The 17,883-nt window shown below is 35.9% G+C and overlaps 1 protein-coding gene across 4 annotated transcripts in view; it reads left to right on the top strand.

Moving 5' to 3' along the window:
* RPGRIP1L (RPGRIP1 like) overlaps positions 1-17,883 on the top strand; it is a 70,460-nt gene that overhangs the window by 31,044 nt on the left and 21,533 nt on the right. For 2 of the 4 annotated variants that reach the window (XM_065848048.2, XM_071814478.1), the window contains 12 exons: positions 1,216-1,322; positions 1,555-1,605; positions 2,811-2,990; positions 3,632-3,749; positions 4,467-4,919; positions 5,724-5,875; positions 8,128-8,494; positions 10,188-10,396; positions 11,588-11,671; positions 12,490-12,561; positions 13,571-13,748; positions 14,864-14,961. In XM_065848048.2, the coding sequence (XP_065704120.1) occupies positions 1,216-1,322; positions 1,555-1,605; positions 2,811-2,990; positions 3,632-3,749; positions 4,467-4,919; positions 5,724-5,875; positions 8,128-8,494; positions 10,188-10,396; positions 11,588-11,671; positions 12,490-12,561; positions 13,571-13,748; positions 14,864-14,961 (2,069 nt within the window). Of the gene's footprint in view, positions 1-1,215; positions 1,323-1,554; positions 1,606-2,810; positions 2,991-3,631; positions 3,750-4,466; positions 4,920-5,723; positions 5,876-8,127; positions 8,495-10,187; positions 10,397-11,587; positions 11,672-12,489; positions 12,562-13,570; positions 13,749-14,863; positions 14,962-17,883 lie in introns of those variants that run through there. The other 2 variants (XM_071814479.1, XR_011741305.1) reach the window with 2 other exon arrangements.

Below are 17,883 nucleotides of genomic sequence, written 5' to 3'. Positions count from 1 at the left end.
ACATTTTCCTTATAACTGCAGAGAATTAAAACCTTACTGGTGATTGTGTTTGAATTGGAAGTGACTCTTGTGGAGTCTTAATGAATGAATAAGGCTACCGTGTGTAGGAGCAATGGCTTTACAGATGTTTAGTGAAGGTGTTGTTTGATATATAAACTCTGTAAAATTACAACTAACCTGATGTCAATCTTTGAAACATTTCAAAACCCTTGGGACTTGCATGTCAGCCACCTGTTGTGTGCAGAGTTCAAACCTCTAAACTGAAAAGCTGTTGTGTAGAAATAACTGAGTTGCGCATCATGCCCTAAGGGTCAACAGGAAAGATTCCAGCATTAAAAAGATATCATGGACTATTTCATTGAAAGCAGTAGAATATACTCTAAATTAAATATGTTAGGTTTTACCAATCAACTCCAATGAGTGCAGATGGGATTTAGGCTGATACTTGCACATCAGGTTGTGAGTTAACATTTATAACATTCTGACCTAAAATATTAATTGCTAGTATTGAAGTACATGGTATGAGGATATAACTTCGGAACTCAAAGAAAAACAACACAGGAAAAAATAGGAGAAGAACTATTATTATCGAGAGAATAAGGAGTTTGACCAGGGGAGGAGAGTGAGAGTACTCTTTTTCCTTAGAAACCTCAATGGTTGTGAGAAAAGCCTGTTTTTAAAAGTTTTCCACGTGAAAGAAGGTATGTTGTTATAACTAAATTATTTTGCCTGATCCTTAAGGTTTTCCTCACATCTTATTGAGAAATCATTGTGGATGTAGCTATGAATTAGTAGGTATTTGTGTCAAATTGATGTAACCTTCTGCTGATGGGTTTAATGGTATTTAGTAATTCAGACTGAGTTTTATATCTTCTCTATTCCCCTCTTTCCTTCCTCCCCCAAAACAGAAGCTGTATTTGATTTGGCATATCTTTCTATTTAGAAATACAAAAAGTGTAGATTTTTAATGCTGTAGGTTCCCTTTTAATGAAAGTGGGACTGTTCTGCTTTATTTCATCCATACACCTATACCAGATCAAAGAGGAGTTTTCTACTCCTGTCTTTCTGTTTGCTCATACCAAAGATTTCCCTGTACAAAATAAATTCTACAGTTTAAAATGATCTTTCCATGCATAAGTTAATATGAAAAAACAAGTTTATAGTTTTTATAATTATGTTCAATTAAGCAGACTATTTTGTTCTTTTTCTGTTAAGAGCAAAAGGAAAAGCTGATGCAAGAGAACAAAGAGCTGCAGTTACGCCATCTGCAACATCAGCAACAACTGGATGAACTGAAAAATCACATGACGTTTTTGACCAAGGTGAACCCGATTTCTGGCTAGACTACAAGCAAAAAGCCCCATTCTATTTTTTATGCATAGTGCAAATACTTCTTGAAAGCAAAAGAATACAGAAATATAGCAGTGTTTATTTATTCATGATATTAAGCAAAATGTCATGTCTGGTGAGAATGCATCTTGTTATTCTGAATGTATTTCTTCGAATATTCATTCACATCTGATAACACCTTTTCATTAAGTATTTCTGTTTCAGGAAAGTGATATTGATGTGGCAGAACTCAGTGAAGCCGTCTTGCTTATAAAGGTAATTTAGAAAGAAAGTGCATATGGAGGGTTGGAACTGGATGACCTTTAAGGTCGCTTCCAACCCAAACCATTCTATAATTCCATGTATTTTGCATTTATTCTTTTTTTTTCTTTTTTTTCTAAAAAAAAACAACCTTGGTTGACCATTAGATGTTTTCTACACAGTGCCTGGGATTTTCAAGGGCTGAATTACTTGTGCATTTTTGAGTAGTTAATGCTTCAAGCTAATATGCGTGCTTTTGTCATTTTTTCAGTTACACTGAAGCAGAAGGGAAGATGAAAAAATAGCCAGGATGAAGCCTGGAGTTATGTAGATAATTCATTATAACATCAAAAGTGAATTAAATCAGATTCACAGGCATTTTTTAAAAGAAAAACTTAGTTTTTCTCAGTGAAATGAGTTATCATGCCATCTCGTTGTTCCTGTAATATTTATTCTAGATAATTTTGTTTGTTCTGTAGTTTGTGGGAGTGTTGTATAAGCGTGGAAGTTCTAAAATGCAATACAGTGGTGCTTAGCAACTTCTTTGTTTATTAAACATAAAAACGGAAATACCTATGAAATGTTTGAGTTGGTTTGTTTGGGTTTTTTGTTTTCCCCTCTGGCACAGAAGTTATTTCATTGTTTACGGCAAAATGAAGTGGGTATGGGAGGAAGAAATCGGTGAATAAGCTTCCACTGTTCCAGTGACTTAATGTTTTCTTTTTTTTCAGGAAGTGTTTACTGTAAATAGAATCTTTTTCTGCTACCCAAATGCAAATGATAATTCTATAATGATAATGAAAAAAAAAAGCTAGATGAAAATTAAAACCCCAGTATTAATATCAGAAGCAATGTAGACTCGAGAATAATAACATAGGTCTTATCCAGGCACTGAAGCAGGATAATTAATTACATAAAGGGCTGATATATTAAGGGTTTTGTATTTTCATTGGCTAGACAGGAGTGATCACTTGTGTATCTCATTCATTTTAATTGGTTCCTTATAATCATGAGGTGACATAACTGAATACAATCCTGACACTTGCTGGTGTACCTCATTCTTATTTTTTGAGTCACCACATGCTTCAAAATTTACAAAGTTATGTTAACTGTCTTATTGTCGTTCCAGAGTTGTATCCCAGTGTTACATTTAACCAGACACAAGTACATGAAAATATTTTGCTAAAGGTTGTTTTAGTAATTTTTCAAATTTCCTCCAGGGTCGAAGGCAGCAGAAGAATGGGGACCTTATGTTTTTGGAAAAAATAGAAGATGATACCCATAAAGATTTAAAACACTCCATGCGGGAGCTGCAATTAATGCATGCAGAAACAGTGCAAGAACTTGAAAAGACAAGGAATATGCTAATTGTGCAGCACAAAATTAACAAAGATTACCAGGTACTATGCTTTGCTCACAGTGGAAAATAACCCGATAAAAACACTTTGTGTCTCTAGAACTTGCTGTAATTCTGACTTGCAAATTCAGCAACAAAACCAGTCTGTTTACAGGTAACTGCACATAAAATTATCTGTTGTTGAAAGTGTTGTTTAAAAAGCATGAGATACAAATGACTATAACTTGAGTCTCTTAACTCACACTGATTAGAGCCCTCAGAACATCCCACCTTGGGATTATCTCTGAGCTCTTATCAGGTCCTCACAGGAAAAAATAGTGAGTGTACTTATCAAATAAGCCTCCTTTTCCATAACACTCTCCTTTTACTCTCTTGTGCTAGGTTATTGCAGATCATGTTTTGACTTTTCACTCAGTCTGAGTTTAAAATAACAAAATCATTAAAGAAACTATTAGGAACATTGGTCTGAAAGAATAGTGAATCTGTGGTGCTTAATAATGTTTTTAGATTTTGCTGAAATTCAAACTGATCGCTGTATTGCTGAATTAAAAATCGCCGCTATTTTTGTGTACTCTAAGTGTTCTTTCCTCAAAAAACCTGTATTTTAATTTGTAGCCGAAAACATGTGCAGAATCAGTGCAGACAAGCCCCAAAACTCCTTTTTACATGCTTTTTTCTTTTTAGACTGAAGTAGAAGCAGTGACACAGAAGATGGAAAGTCTACAGAAAGACTATGACTTAAAACTGCAACAGTATGTCCATCTTCTTGATATTAGAGCTGCACGCATCAGAAAACTAGAAGGTATATTTAAAGTATAGTCTTCTCTAATATATTGTTTTATATTTTATCTTGCAAATTATTGTTGTAAATTCGTTCTTCAGTTGAAACACTTTTCCATTCCTAACGCTAGTAGAAAAGTCAGTTCTTTCATGGAAAAGCATCTGTGTGCTATTTTATTGACTTAAATGATGAAGGTATTAACCAGGCAAAATTCAACAGAGCAGTTTGTGCTGCAGCATGTGTTTGGATTTGTTCACTATTTACCACCTGTGAGGCCGGGCAACATGTAAAGAAAGGTCTTTGCTGTTAGTTCTGTCCACTCAAGATATTACAGTGGTTAAAAGTCAGATCTTTCCCTGACAAATGTTCAAGCCCACAAAGATGTGTCTAAGTCTCTGCCATATTTGTATAGTGATACTTATTTTGATCATTGAATAATTTCCTTGGTAACTCCCTTGTAATCTGCTATTAATTGTTAGGGGCCCATGTCTATTTTTATATATATTGGAGCAGCTCTATTGTGGTATTCTTGGTTTTTGTCAGTGTGCTAAATGAGCAGTAGATCTACAATTTTATATATGTAGTTCTTTTTTAGTAACGCCTTTAAGAAAGTCACATTGTTAATATAACTGAATTATGCTTTTTTCCTCTCTATTGAGTCATTAATTATATCTGGGTTTTAAACAAGACTGTCCCGTTGTAGCTCTGTTTTAGCTCTATTTTATTTTCTTGTTGCAGCCCAACTAAGAGATGTTGCCTATGGTACAAAATCACATAAATTCAGACCAGAAATATTACCGGGGGATCCAGTGGATGAATTTGCTGAAACTTTACATTTAGAAAGAGGAGAGAACCTTTTTGAAATTCATATCAGCAGAGTGATCTTCTCTTCTGGAGCTATGCACGCTTTTGGTGACCATGAACCTGCAACGTTTTGTACTTACGCATTCTATGACTTTGAACTTCAGATCACGCCGGTGGTTTATGGGCTCAGCCCCTCGTATGACTTCACCTCTCAGCACCTCGTGCAGGCCGACGACTGCTTCTTGCACTACATACAGCACAGCAGCGTCACGCTTGAGGTTCATCAGGCGTACGGCACAGATTATGAAACGGTTGCTACATGTCAGCTCAAGTTCCATGAAGTCTTGGAAAACAATGGGAAGGTCTACAGCAAAGCCAATTTAGTTGGTAATTAACACATTAAAATGTACTCCATTTAAGTGATGTGTATCTGGCCAACAATGAGTTAGTGTGCTACTATTTCAAAAGCATAACGTGGTATTTCCTATTGGATGTGCGGCATGTTTTGGTGATTCTACCAAGAGCTGTGGGAAAGCTCTGACAGGTGCAATTTTGCCCATAATGGCTGAGCACAAAGATGGTGTTAATATAGTGATCCCAAAGTGTGTGACATTAGAAGTATGACGTTCTGGAACTGGCGTTAGAGAATCTTGTCTGAAAATAGCAAGTGGTTTTTTGCCTTACATAAAGGTTACTTGTGAAGTGTTACTGCTACACATGTAAAGAATTACTAATGAAAGATAGTATCACCTCACCCAACAGAATTGCACAAAAACAACATGGAGAAAAGTAGTTAGTAAAGCAGTGTACTTGATTGCATTGTAGCACTATGCATGTTAGAATTTCTTTAACTTTAGAGAAAGACTTTAAAATAAGATAGATACTCTTTTTCATTTTGATTTACTGTTTTATCTATTAATTGATGTTTTAATTATTTAACGCGAGTTTCTGTCATCCTCTAAGACTGTTATTGATACAAAGGGGCCCTGCATACTTTGGTTTTGGATTGTACATGTAGAGCCGGAGGAGTTGTTTCTGTTTCTATAATAACGTCGACTCCTCGTGTCAAAAACACTGTCATAATGCATAGTCACAAGATTACTGATCTTTAATTTGTTTCCTAGCTTTTGATGTAGGTACTTCAATGTTGAGAAGAAAATTAATGCAATCCTGTGCTTATTTATTCCTCAGGAATCAAAAAAAACATTCAAAATTATGGTACTCTAGAATACTGGATCAGGTTACGAGTTCCTATGGATCAAGCTATTATTCTGTACAAAGAGAGGTCAAAGGCTCTCGGGTATATAACATCCAATTTTAGGGAATGTGAACAACCGTCCCAGGTATGTGCGGGTTTTTACTTCATAGTTTTGATAGAATAAACTGTTCAAAATTACTTTTCCGGTTCAAATAGTTTATTTCAAGTCTGAATATGTTCAAGGTTAACAAAGTTAAAGGTTCTTGAACTGGAAAATATCTTTAGCAGTTGAATGACATGCTTTTCATATAGAGAGATGAAGAACCAGATGAATTGTAGCTTGCCTGAAGAGACCAATTCTTAAACTTCAGTCACTTATTTTTACTGAAATTGTCATAAGAATATTTGCAATTATTATATTTAATTTTGCAAACCTGTAATGCCAGGTTTTGTTCTAGTACAATATTCAGGAATGTTAAACCAACTGGTTGTCAGAGCAGTAGAACAGACAAAGCTGTTCTTCAGAAGGGTCTCAAAGATCTTAATGTTTGAGTATTATGAGATAGAGATTTCACTTTTTTTTTCTGGATAATGAAGAGCATTCTGATAATATAACGGACTGTATAATCACATCTAAATAAGGGTCACAGGAAAAGAAGGCATCTTTAACAGTTGCTTAAGAAATAAAATCAGTCAGGTTGAAATATATAAATTAAAACTTGTTAGAGTTTCTAACAGACTTTTTTTTGTCTATAGCTGTGTAAACTACTGTAAGTCTGGAGTAACTTTAATGTTTTGTATTATACCATAATGTAAAATTATATTATACTAGAATCTCAATGGATTCCACGTTGTAATCTGAGAAGTATGTTTAGTGTATGAATTCTATTAAAGGTCAGTGCAGGCATTTGCAGAATAACTTCATGTTTGATAACATTGTAACATTTGCTTTAAATCAAACTATTTTAAACTAACTCACAAAATCTGTCCATTGATAAATGCCAAAATCTATTACTTAGTTTCCACTATTCTCCATTATGTTATTTCTAGCTGGGTTACCAATCCAAACATAGTGGAAAGGTAAAGCATGTGGAACAGAGCATTTTGGTGTAATTGTACGATGGCAAATTCAAACATGGCAGCTGAAATATTCTGATTGTACAGGAGAAAATAGAAAAAAATGGCAGAAATGAAGAACAGCTTCTACAGAGCTGTCAGAAACAATGCAGTTTTCCAAAATGTCTTATGGCAGAAACTAAAAGTCATATAGATATAGCAGATGGTTACATTATGTTAAGGGTTCTGTCAATCTGCAGCTGCAAAAGTAGCTGCAGTTGTGCATTCCAAAATTTAAGCTTGCACTAGTTAAACATACGTATAAAATTTTCTGTCCTGTATAGCAGCAGAAATGATGGAAACATGAACTGTACATAAACTGCTATAAATTTCCAGTTCTGGTGTAGTAGCCAGAAGTAGTCGTCTTAAGTTTGCATATTAAGGACTTAAACTGTCATGTTTGGTTTTCTCATTAACTATCAATGTGGATTATTTAATCAAAATATTTAACATTTTATCACACAAAATCAAATTGTTACATGTTTCCACATATACCAGAAGACAGAACTCTGGCTCCCACAAGCAAGATAATTATGTACAATTAATGAAAATGACTGTGACATGTTACAGTAACAAGGGAAAGCCTTTTGAGATCAATGTAGATGAGGATTACTCATTTTTTATAGTCATGTTATTTGTTTTCTTTTTATTCTTTAATTCCATTGAAATGAATTTCCCAGTTTTCCAACTGCCGTTTCCACAGAACGTACAAACCATGCTGATAGGTGATTAAAAAAACTTGTGATATCATGGAGTTTACTTCAAACATTTATTATTACTCTTCACATGCTGATTTCTAATTTTTGTAACTTATTTATATGGACAAGGGCTTTGGAGGAAGAAAAAAAAACAACAGAGGAATCTGCAGCCCACTTTTAATTATTGAAAAGTACATATATAAAAGGGACCAGGGTTAGAAAAGTTTCTTGACACATAATAGCTGTCAAGATCAGAATCCTTAACTTGAAACTAGCACTAGACATGAATCACTCTTAAAACTGTGATCTTCACTGCTTTGTAGATAATCAAACGACAAGCAGATCATAAAACTTTAGAACAATAAAGCAAACAACCACAGACCTGAAAGGATTAACCTCTTATTTCCTTATACCAACACAAGAGAGATGTCGTTGAATTTACAGAACAAGTAATATTTTGACAAATAAGATTAAACAGTAGTTAGAGTGTCATTGAAATAATCAGTTATTTGTTCTATTTATGTAGTTCTTAGAGTTCACCAACATTCTAATGTTTTTAATTTAACTTCTTTTTCATTTAAAGCAGCAGATACACAGAACTGCCCAAGTCAGCACTTCAACAGATGGCAATTTAAATGAACTCCACATTACAATAAAATGTTGTAACAATCTACAATCCCGAAAAAAACATCTTCAGCCAAATCCTTATGTTGTCTACAAGTTCTTTGATTTTGCAGACTATGATACTCCCATCATTCCTAGCAGCAACAACCCACAAATAGATGACCATATGTGTTTCCAAGTGCCAATGAATGCAGATTTAGACCGATACCTAAAATCAGAATCCTTAACCTTTTATGTATTTGATGATGGTGAAACGGAAGAAGGTGCTTATGTAGGGAAAGCCAATGTGCCTCTTATTTCTTTAGCACATGACAGATCTATCTCAGGTAAGAATTAGACCTCTTTGAACTTAACAAAATCTTCACTTCCTGTATTATATATCTTTAAATCTCTTTAAGAACCAAACTAAAGAAAGAGTCTTCAGAGAGATCTGGACCAGCTGGATTGTTGGGCCAAGGCCAGTTTTCTGAGGTTGACCAAGGCCAAATGCCGGGTCTTGCACATGGGTCGCACAAGCCCAGGCAGTGCTACAGGCTTGGGGAAGAGCGGCTGGAAAGTGCCTTGGCGAAAGGGACCTGGGGGTGTTGGTGACAGAAAGCGAATAAGAACCAGCGTGTGCTCAGGTGGCCAAGAGGCCACCAGCATCCTGGCTGGTACCAGCACTGGTGTGGCCAGCAGGCCCAGGGCAGTGACCGTCCCTGTGCTGGGCACTGGGGAGCCCAAACCACAAATCCTGGGTGCAGTTTTGGGCCCCTCACGACAAGAAAGGCCTTGAGGTGCTGGAGCAAGCTGAGAGAAGGGAACGGGGCTGGTGAGCGGCTGGAGCACAAGTGTGATGGGAGCGGCTGAGGGACCTGGGGGGTTCAGCTGGAGAACAGGAGCTGAGGGGAGACCTTCTGATCTCTGAACTGCCTGAAAGGAGCTTGGAGCCAGGGGGGTCGGGCTCTGCTCCCCAGGAACAAGCGCCAGGAGCAGAGGAAACGGCCTCAAGCTGCGCCAGGGGAGGTTGAGGTTGGGTCTGGGGAACCATTTCTTCCCCAAAGGGCTGTGGGGCATTGGAACAGGCTGCCCAGGGCAGTGCTGGAGTCACCGTCCCTGGAGGGGTTTAAAAGATGTGTAGATGAGGTTCTTAGGGACATGGGTTAGTGCTAGAGTTAGGTTAGGTCATGGTTGGACTCAAAGGTCTGGATACAGTATTCCAGATGCTGTCTCAGAGGTTTCAAATGGAGAAAGCACAAAACTTCCCTGGACCTGCTTGACTCCATTCTTGCTCATACAGGCCAGGGTACAGTTGCCATTCTTTGCTGCAAAGACACAGCTTGGCTGGCTTCAATTATTTTTGTCAAACAGGACCAGCTCTTGTTGTGCAAGGCTTCTTGTGGCCAGTCAGCCCCCGCCTGGGGCATTAGCTGGGGCTGTTCCTGGGCTGATGTGGGACTTTGCATTTGCTCTTGTGGAACTTCATGAGGTTTCCACCAGCCCATTTTTCTGCTGTGTGAATAGCAGCTCTGCCTTCAGTGCATCAGTTGCTCCCCACAAGCTGATATCAGTTACAAATTTACTTTGGTGGTTATAATATAAAAGCTGCTTAATGATTATTTAATTGTTAACTGTAAGGCATTAATGAAAACTTTAAAATATTATTCTATAATTATCCTATATAGATGGATAATAGGAGAAAATTTGAAAGTGAATTTAGGGTGTTTCTTCTATAAGGATTTAGCAACTCACAGATTTTTTTATTAGTAAAACATGGAAATGTTTTAGTTGGATCTTTTGAAAGATGTCTGTAAGAATTAGTTATCTGGCATTGGATTATCTGAGAAATCTACAAGGCTATGAATGAACACAGTAATCCAGTCCCTTCTATATCCTGTAGTTTTGAACATCCGCAGTGTTATATTGGATATTTTTTTGATCTAAAAATATATAATATTTTGACACTATTTAGCTTATTGCATTTTATTGTATATGTATGGAATAAGATAATTGCAGACAAGATTTGCTTTTTGCTTTCAGGTACTTTTGAACTAACAGATTCTGAAAGACGTGCTACTGGTACCATCACGGTTGAATTAAAATGGAAGTTTGTCTACTTACCGCCAAGTGGATCAACAATGGCTGCAGACTTAGTGAATTACATTCAAAATGAGAAATCAATAGCAACTAAATTACCAGCAGAGGAAAAAACGCAGACTCCAGCCCTGCCTCTTCCTTTTACTCCATCAGTAAGTAATTTAACACACTCACAGAAGTTAAGAGATATAAAAGGCTTTTTACAGCAGTTCATTTAGTTCTTCCCTGATGACCAGGGTTTGTCCTTACTGTGAAATAATGCATAGTAGAAATACTCCATATAACCACCATCTTCGACTTCCTTTGGGAAGTGAAATCTTTCCTGTGTCCAAAACTTTTTAAAGTCTTTTATAATGGTAGATAACTGGTTAGCAAAAGATCGAGGAGAAGAGGGAGGAGAAATAACAAAAAATAAATGTTTTCCCTATAAACCTGATGCTTATTGATTCTCTTTCCAACGTACATGTCCCACATAAAATGTAGTCATATACTTGTGCCACTTTAGGGCTACTGTTGAAACTTGTGACAGTCATTAAATAAGCAATTATTTCTGTGGTCTCTTAGAAATTCAGACAGAACTTGATCAGTTGGGGTAGCTTTCAGCCAAAAGATTTCTCAAGCAGCCAGACCCAAGCCATATATACAGATCTGTAGGGCTATCTGCACCATACTCTTTCATATTCTTGTGCCTGGAATTCGGTGCTGAGATACCAAATAGCTTCTTAAAAATAATTCATAAATTAAAGGTAGTGTAAGGGTTTTTTTGTGTATAAAAATCAGTGGAAATGGAGGATAATTTCTACCTTCATCAAGAGAGTAAAGCATGAAAAGTAATAAACCACTTTCTCTGTATTTTTTTTGTCTTTTGTATTATAACATCATGACAGAAATATTACTTCATCATTTAGTTAATTTTGCAAATATTACCAGTCTCTTCTCTGTGTTATTATAAAATTCTCCAGAGGGAGTGAGGTGAGGAAAGATGTCAAAGATACGATATGCCTACAGAACAAGAAAAGGATTCAAGTACTCCGTAAATGATAATAATAAATCATTATGCCACATATATGATACCACTGACTCCAGTCCTACACTTGTTTCTCACCTGGAACTCACACTGCATTCCATAGATGTTCTGTACGGTTTTATACCTATTTGGAAAGGATTTTCAATTTGCAGCAGGTTGCTTGTTCAAACAACATCTCCATCGTCTTGCCTGTTAAGAATTTAGTTTAGTGCAGTTAGGTTTGACTTTGAGAAAAATCAGCATCCCTCAAAATTTACTCTAAAATAAGATGGTTACAAAATGGCAATAAGTGGTCTTGAACTCTCTTTTATTACAGAAACCAACACCCAAACCAAGGCAGCGTGCTGCTCAAGCAGACAAGAAAGTATCTTTCCAGGATCTTAGTGCAAAACAGATGGCAGTAAGTTTTAAGTATTTTGCTTGTGCATGTTGAAGCAAGAAAGACTACTTATGTCTCACTATGGTCAATTTGTAGAGTTAATAATCAAGAACACTCAATTATTTTAGCAACAGCTGTGGAAAACTAACCTGTTCACTATCTAGTTACACACACAGAGCATACCTTCAGCTGTCCAAACAGTAGCTTCTCAAAGTTAGACAATTTTTCACAAACTAGGATTTTCTAAGGGAGACAACTATTCGGTCTCCATCAAAGTCTTCACTACTGGGTGGGCAGCTCCCCTTGCTCTTCTAAAAATCCAAGCCTCGCTGGTTAGAGACACAAGGACTGTTAGAACTAAATAATTAAATAGCTGATGCTTCTGTGATGCCTAAATCTTGTGGTGAAATGGCAAGAGGGTGTCCATGCACGGCAATTAGAAGCTCAACAGATTAGAACTGAGCAAGAACAGTCTGTTTCATTTTCCTGATCATTTTTGGAATAGCAGAGAATTTAGTTCTTGGATAACAGCGTGATACAGAGCAAAGCAAATAGTTGTTTTGGGAAAAGGAGACTCACTAAAAGATGGGAGGAATAGTTTGACTCGCCCAAACCATCTGTGAGAATTGTCCAGCTTTATAGGTAGAAGCTTTAGCAGAGGACAGAAGCAATAATGCCAATGCGGGGAAGCAAAGGAGGACATCATTTCCTGTCCAAATGATTCTCCACCGCTGAATTCATATTTATTTACACTGTGTATTACATGCACACATACTTACTTTGTGTGTTATTTTTCTACTATATATTAAAGGCTTCCTCTTATTTTTCCCATCATTTAGAACTCTGTTGTTGAAAATAACATGGAACTTGCACAGAAGATGAAGGCTTCGAGAGTTCCAGGTGTTTCAGAGGTATGAGATTATTTAGGTTTTGTATTTGAATTCCGTGTGTGTGTTATTTCTTCAGAGCCATGCATCAGAAGTACAACTACAATGAATTAAGATCTCAAAAAAACCACTAAAATATGAAATAAATGATTGATTGTGATAACAATCTTTTTTGCTCATTGGAAAGTGAGGAGTATCTCTACTGATTGTCTCCTACGTTTGGATGAAGTTTATTTTGTCTTCCCTCTAAAAATTACCATTATATAGCAGTGGGAAATGAAGGGAAGTGGTGGAGTAACTTTGGAATATTGCTAAATACATAGCATTGCAAGGAGCAGAAAGGAATTAAATGTTGTAATGGTCCGGTTGGTTGTGAAAGTAAATGGTGGCAGATTGGCAAACTGTAGTTTTTTAGTGATGTAACGCGTTTAGTCACTGGCTCTTATCTGCATTTTCCTACTTTAAAGCTCTTATGGGGCTTTGATTGAGAAGTTAAGTCTCTTTTCCACCACATCAGTGGTCAAGTAGAATATAATTACTTCAGAGTAAATGATGTGCTATTTTACCTAAGATAACGTTTGTATTTTGTAGCCAAGCTGATTCTTTTTTATATCATTTTAGCTTGCTTTTGAAACAGAAAATATTGTCCAATGGGAGTTATAAAGTTGCCAACTGGATAAGGTGGTGGTGGGTTGCTTGTTTTTTTAATAAAACTGAGTCTTGTAGAACTGAAACAGCTGAAATATAAATGAATCTGGAAATCTAACAGGCTGTATCTATCTTGACAGGTACCAAATGATTATAATAGCTATGTTTTCACAAATATAAATTGTTAGAGAATTGTCATTCTACTGTATCAATTGTTTGTTGCCGCAGTTGACAACTTATTGTTTCTTGCACTGCATAAGCAATGTAATTGTTTAAAAGCTGTGTGTAATGAATGTGAGCCATAATTCTTCAAGTTTTGAACTTCAGTAACTTTTACTATTCAAGGACTGTTATAAAGACTGTAAGTTCATCTATTTTTATTTAGCACGTGGTACACAAGGTTCAAGAAGAAAAGCTAGCAGATGATAAGGCGAAGGAGATGGCCGAAGAGATTCAACAAGACAAGGCTGACCTGTCAGTGCTGTCAGAGGGGCAGCTGGCTGAGCAAAGCTCTGCTACCTCTGCAGATGAGACAGAAATCAGTGAAGAATTGGAACCAGAAGGTAGAATTCATTTTTATGAATAAGAAACAGTATTTTCTTAATAAATCTGTCTCTTTCCATTTTCTTAAATGTTTTTTCCTAGCAGTGGGAGCTGCCTCATTATGAGAAGCTTCATGACAGAAATTATATTCTGGTGCACTGTATCGCTGAAGCTGGGTGGTGGATATGGTGGTGTTATTTTCTTTCCAAATGGAAACAGTATTGTAATTGAATGCAAAAATCTGGTATCTGACCTAGATTCATAAAATATTAAAGGAAACCTGGCTTCTATTTTAAATGTCTTTATATTGTCCTGTAGAACTATGACTGTTATAATGAATATACTCCTTTTGTCTGCAGATAACAGCCAATGCTGATATTGGAAATACTTTCAGACAGTGAGAGGGGTAGTATGTCTTATCACACCTGTGACATAAAGTTGTTAGAGACAGATTTAGTTAAAGTTTATGAAAGCTGGGTCGTCCTGTTCCACCTCTGAGCTTAAACTGTGTATCATTGAAATAAACCGGGTCCGTGACACCAAGTTGAAGTAAAAGCACAAGCAGGATGGTAAAAATTTATGTGCAGTTTTTTGCAGCTTCTGCATAAGAATTCATTAGAAAAAATGGAATATCATGATATTGAATCCTTGTGTTTCTAAGTACTTTGCTCCAGAGTAAAAAAGACCTGAATACTTTAGGAAATATCTACCTGCAAACAGAACTACTTCGCAGAAAAGAAAAAGAAAGTATACTCTTCTTGATATGGGCATGGTGTTAAATATGGTCGGAGGAAATCCACAAATTCAGACCACGTTCTTATAGAAAGCTGACTGTTGTTCATACTTCAGTTAATAACAGGAATTATATTGTTCCACTCATCAACTTTAATCTGGGAAACATTACTATTTTATATTTTTTTTAACAAATGAGACAAAAAATACAGTTTAGACAACTTTACAGGTCATTGATTTGCCAGTGTTAATCTGTGAGGAAGAGAAGATTTACCTGGCACTGGTACTTTATTTATTAGAAGAGAAAATATATTGCTCTCAGGTTTGTCAGCAAGTCTCAGATGGACAAGAAATACAGGGGGTTTTAACTACACTGTTGGGTTTTTACTTTTTTTCTTTTTAGATCACGATGATAGACAAGAAAATGACGCAATTGAATCAATAATAACTGACAGTGATGACTGTATAGTTTCAAGTCCACTATCCAAGAATATTAAACAGGTGAGTCAGAATATTTATGGCGATTATTTGGTAAGTTCAAGAAAAATATTTAGGCAAAAGTATTTAAACCTAATATCTAAGAGTAGCTTTATTGTATCTAAGGTCAGATTCGAAGACATTTTCAACAAATGCGTGTTTTCCTGTTTCCAGTTCAAATAGATACCTTTTCACAGAAAAATTAACCTGATTGTATTGTTGTAATCTTTTCCATTATTGTTATGTGTACTTAGAAGTACACATTTCTAATTAGTTTCAGCATGCATTCAAATTTCAGTCCTTCCCATAATCTCCCTGAACAAAGGTGACTATTGTAACGCGAATGTCTAAAGAAATTAGTCTTGTTATTGAGTCTTCCCTGTTGCCTTTATATGGGAAAATGTGCTTTTCTGCTGCTTCCAGTGATTTCTGAGGAAGGGGGGCATAATTTCAAGGCCTGTAGTAGATCTACAATGCTTAGCTACCTACTGTGTGCCATCCCAGTATGTTGATCTGACTGAATGTTGTTGAAATGGCAATTGCATAAGCTTGAGGCTGTTAAGAACATGCAAACCTTGTATATATTTTTCTAGTTTATCCACACAGATTTCTTTTTTCCTGACTTCCCAACAGTTTTAGAAGTGAAGATCACTTTGCCATGAAGTTTGTACATGTACAGTGTCCCATCAGTTCAGTGTATTTCTTTTTCTGTTATATTTTGTGGGCGCGTACAGTAATGATATCCTCGTGACTTGTTCTTAAAACCAGCAATAAATGGGCATGTGTACAAAATGACACAGCATAATACAAATCCACAAGATTGACTTTGAGCAGTATTTCAGTAGTATACGTCTCTAAAAAAATAAGCATATTTCATAGTTTTAGATCTAACATTGACTGTACAATCTTAAAAATATAAAACCAGCACTTAAAATTGATTATAGTATTACTAAGAATTAATGTTGTTCTGGTCTGTCTTAGCCTTTTTTGAAAGGGCATGGGTTATCCTGTTATATTGTACCAGTGGAAGGGTTTTAGAAATGCACTTACATATGTTGCAGAAAGATACAGAAGGTACTTTTGAAGATGAAATTGCATTGTTTACATGTAAAATGCTAAAAAATGGTTTCACTTGTAATTTTGAGAACTGCAATGGCTGCTACTCATCACCTTCAAGTCAAACTATAATACAGTTCATCTGTATACCTCTAGTCATCCTGTATTTTATCAAAATTAAGAACACTTCTGAGAGGATTTTTACTGTAGTTTCATTTCGGGTTCATTAATTTCTACCTGTCTCCCTCGATCTTTTCCTCTGGTAATAAAGTGCATGTTCAAGAAGGGCAGGAAAGGCAACAAAAGCTATAAACTATTAAGGCAACATGTTTGATACAAATTGGATTTTAAGAGTAGGCATTGGAATATTTGAAATCTGGGGTTAATTGTAGAATACAGCATGTGAAAATGGTGATTGAATTTGTATTTTTTTATGATTAAAAATCAGTGCCTTTTATCTTTTGAGATAAATATCCTGCTGGTAATCAAACACTGTAAATAAGACTTGTGATTTTGAGAGATCGTTATGCTAATTATCCTATAAATCTGAGTTGTATGCCAAACTGTTTCAGCCATTTAAGATCATACTGTTTCTTTTTTGCATGTTGCAAATTAGACAGTTCATGGTTATTTCTTAGATATGTTGATCATAAAGGGTATCTAACAGATTTTCCAGTACTTAGCTGTACCACTTGCTTCTTTCTCTTTTTCTTCTTGGCTATGATGTATAATTAATCATAGATTACTTCATTTTGTTTCATTTCATTTACAACATTTATGAGCTTCACTTTGTCGGTATGAGATGCTTGTCCCCTTCTTTCCTTTCCAAAGTGGCGTAATTAGTGTTAGCATCTTTTTTAACAGGCTACATAAAGTTTAGTGGCTGGATTAAATCAAGTCATTAACATAATGTGCTATACAATTTGCCCCTATCTCTTTGCGTTTCCAGTACATCAAAGTGCCACAGAGTGCCAGTGTAATTGGGCCTTGCTAGCTTGTCAGGTTCAGTCAGGCTGATGGCTGCTGCTTTTACTAAAAAGCTTCCAGGCATGATAATTAATAGAGAAAAGAAGTCTGAGAAATGTAAAAGTTTGGACAGTTCTCTATGAATATTTCATACATTTGAATAATCAGAAGTTAACATTATCAATTTGATGTATAATACATTGATTAAAAGCCTTGTTTCAGATCCTCAAAATAGACATCAAAACTGGGAATTTGCATTTTCTTTGGCATGGTCTTTATATTAAAAAAAAAAAAAAAATCATCTTTTCTATCCCCTCCTCCCTTTCACCCCATGTCTACATTTATCCTTACAGGAGATAATATAACATTCGATTACCACAAGAAAATTTACTGCTGTTAGCTTCCAAGGTGTGTTAAAATGCGCCCACAAGGCAATTAATGACCAAACCAGTTTATTTGGTGATGGTCCCATTTTTTTTCTATAGGTGTGTTTACATTTGTCTTCTTTGTTGCAGAAACTGTGAATGCATCATCTTGCACTAATAGCAGTTTGTAGGAACTGATAATGACAGTTTTCAATAAACTAAGGTCTCAGGATCTAATTAATTTTGACATGAAAATCTCTCTTTAACACCATTATAAAGCAATATGAGTTGCTTATGGTTCTGCTGGGCAATGAAACAGGTTTGTGCAAAGGTGGGAATATGTAAAGCATAAAGCTTATGCACAGCAAAGCAATAAATACTTTTCCTTTGATTATACCTTGTTTTCTGTACAGTTACTTGAATAGTGCATTTCCTCCTATGAGATCTGCATTTGGGGAAGTCAAAGTGCTGCACCAGCATAATTAATAGAACAAGAAATAATATACATGAGTAAGATAAAAGTAACTTATTAAAGCTTTATAATCAATATTTTCAAAGA

This window comes from Patagioenas fasciata, chromosome 13, assembly GCF_037038585.1.
Source record: "Patagioenas fasciata isolate bPatFas1 chromosome 13, bPatFas1.hap1, whole genome shotgun sequence".
Lineage (NCBI taxonomy): Eukaryota > Metazoa > Chordata > Aves > Columbiformes > Columbidae > Patagioenas > Patagioenas fasciata.
This window is presented reverse-complemented; position numbering and strand designations above follow the sequence as displayed.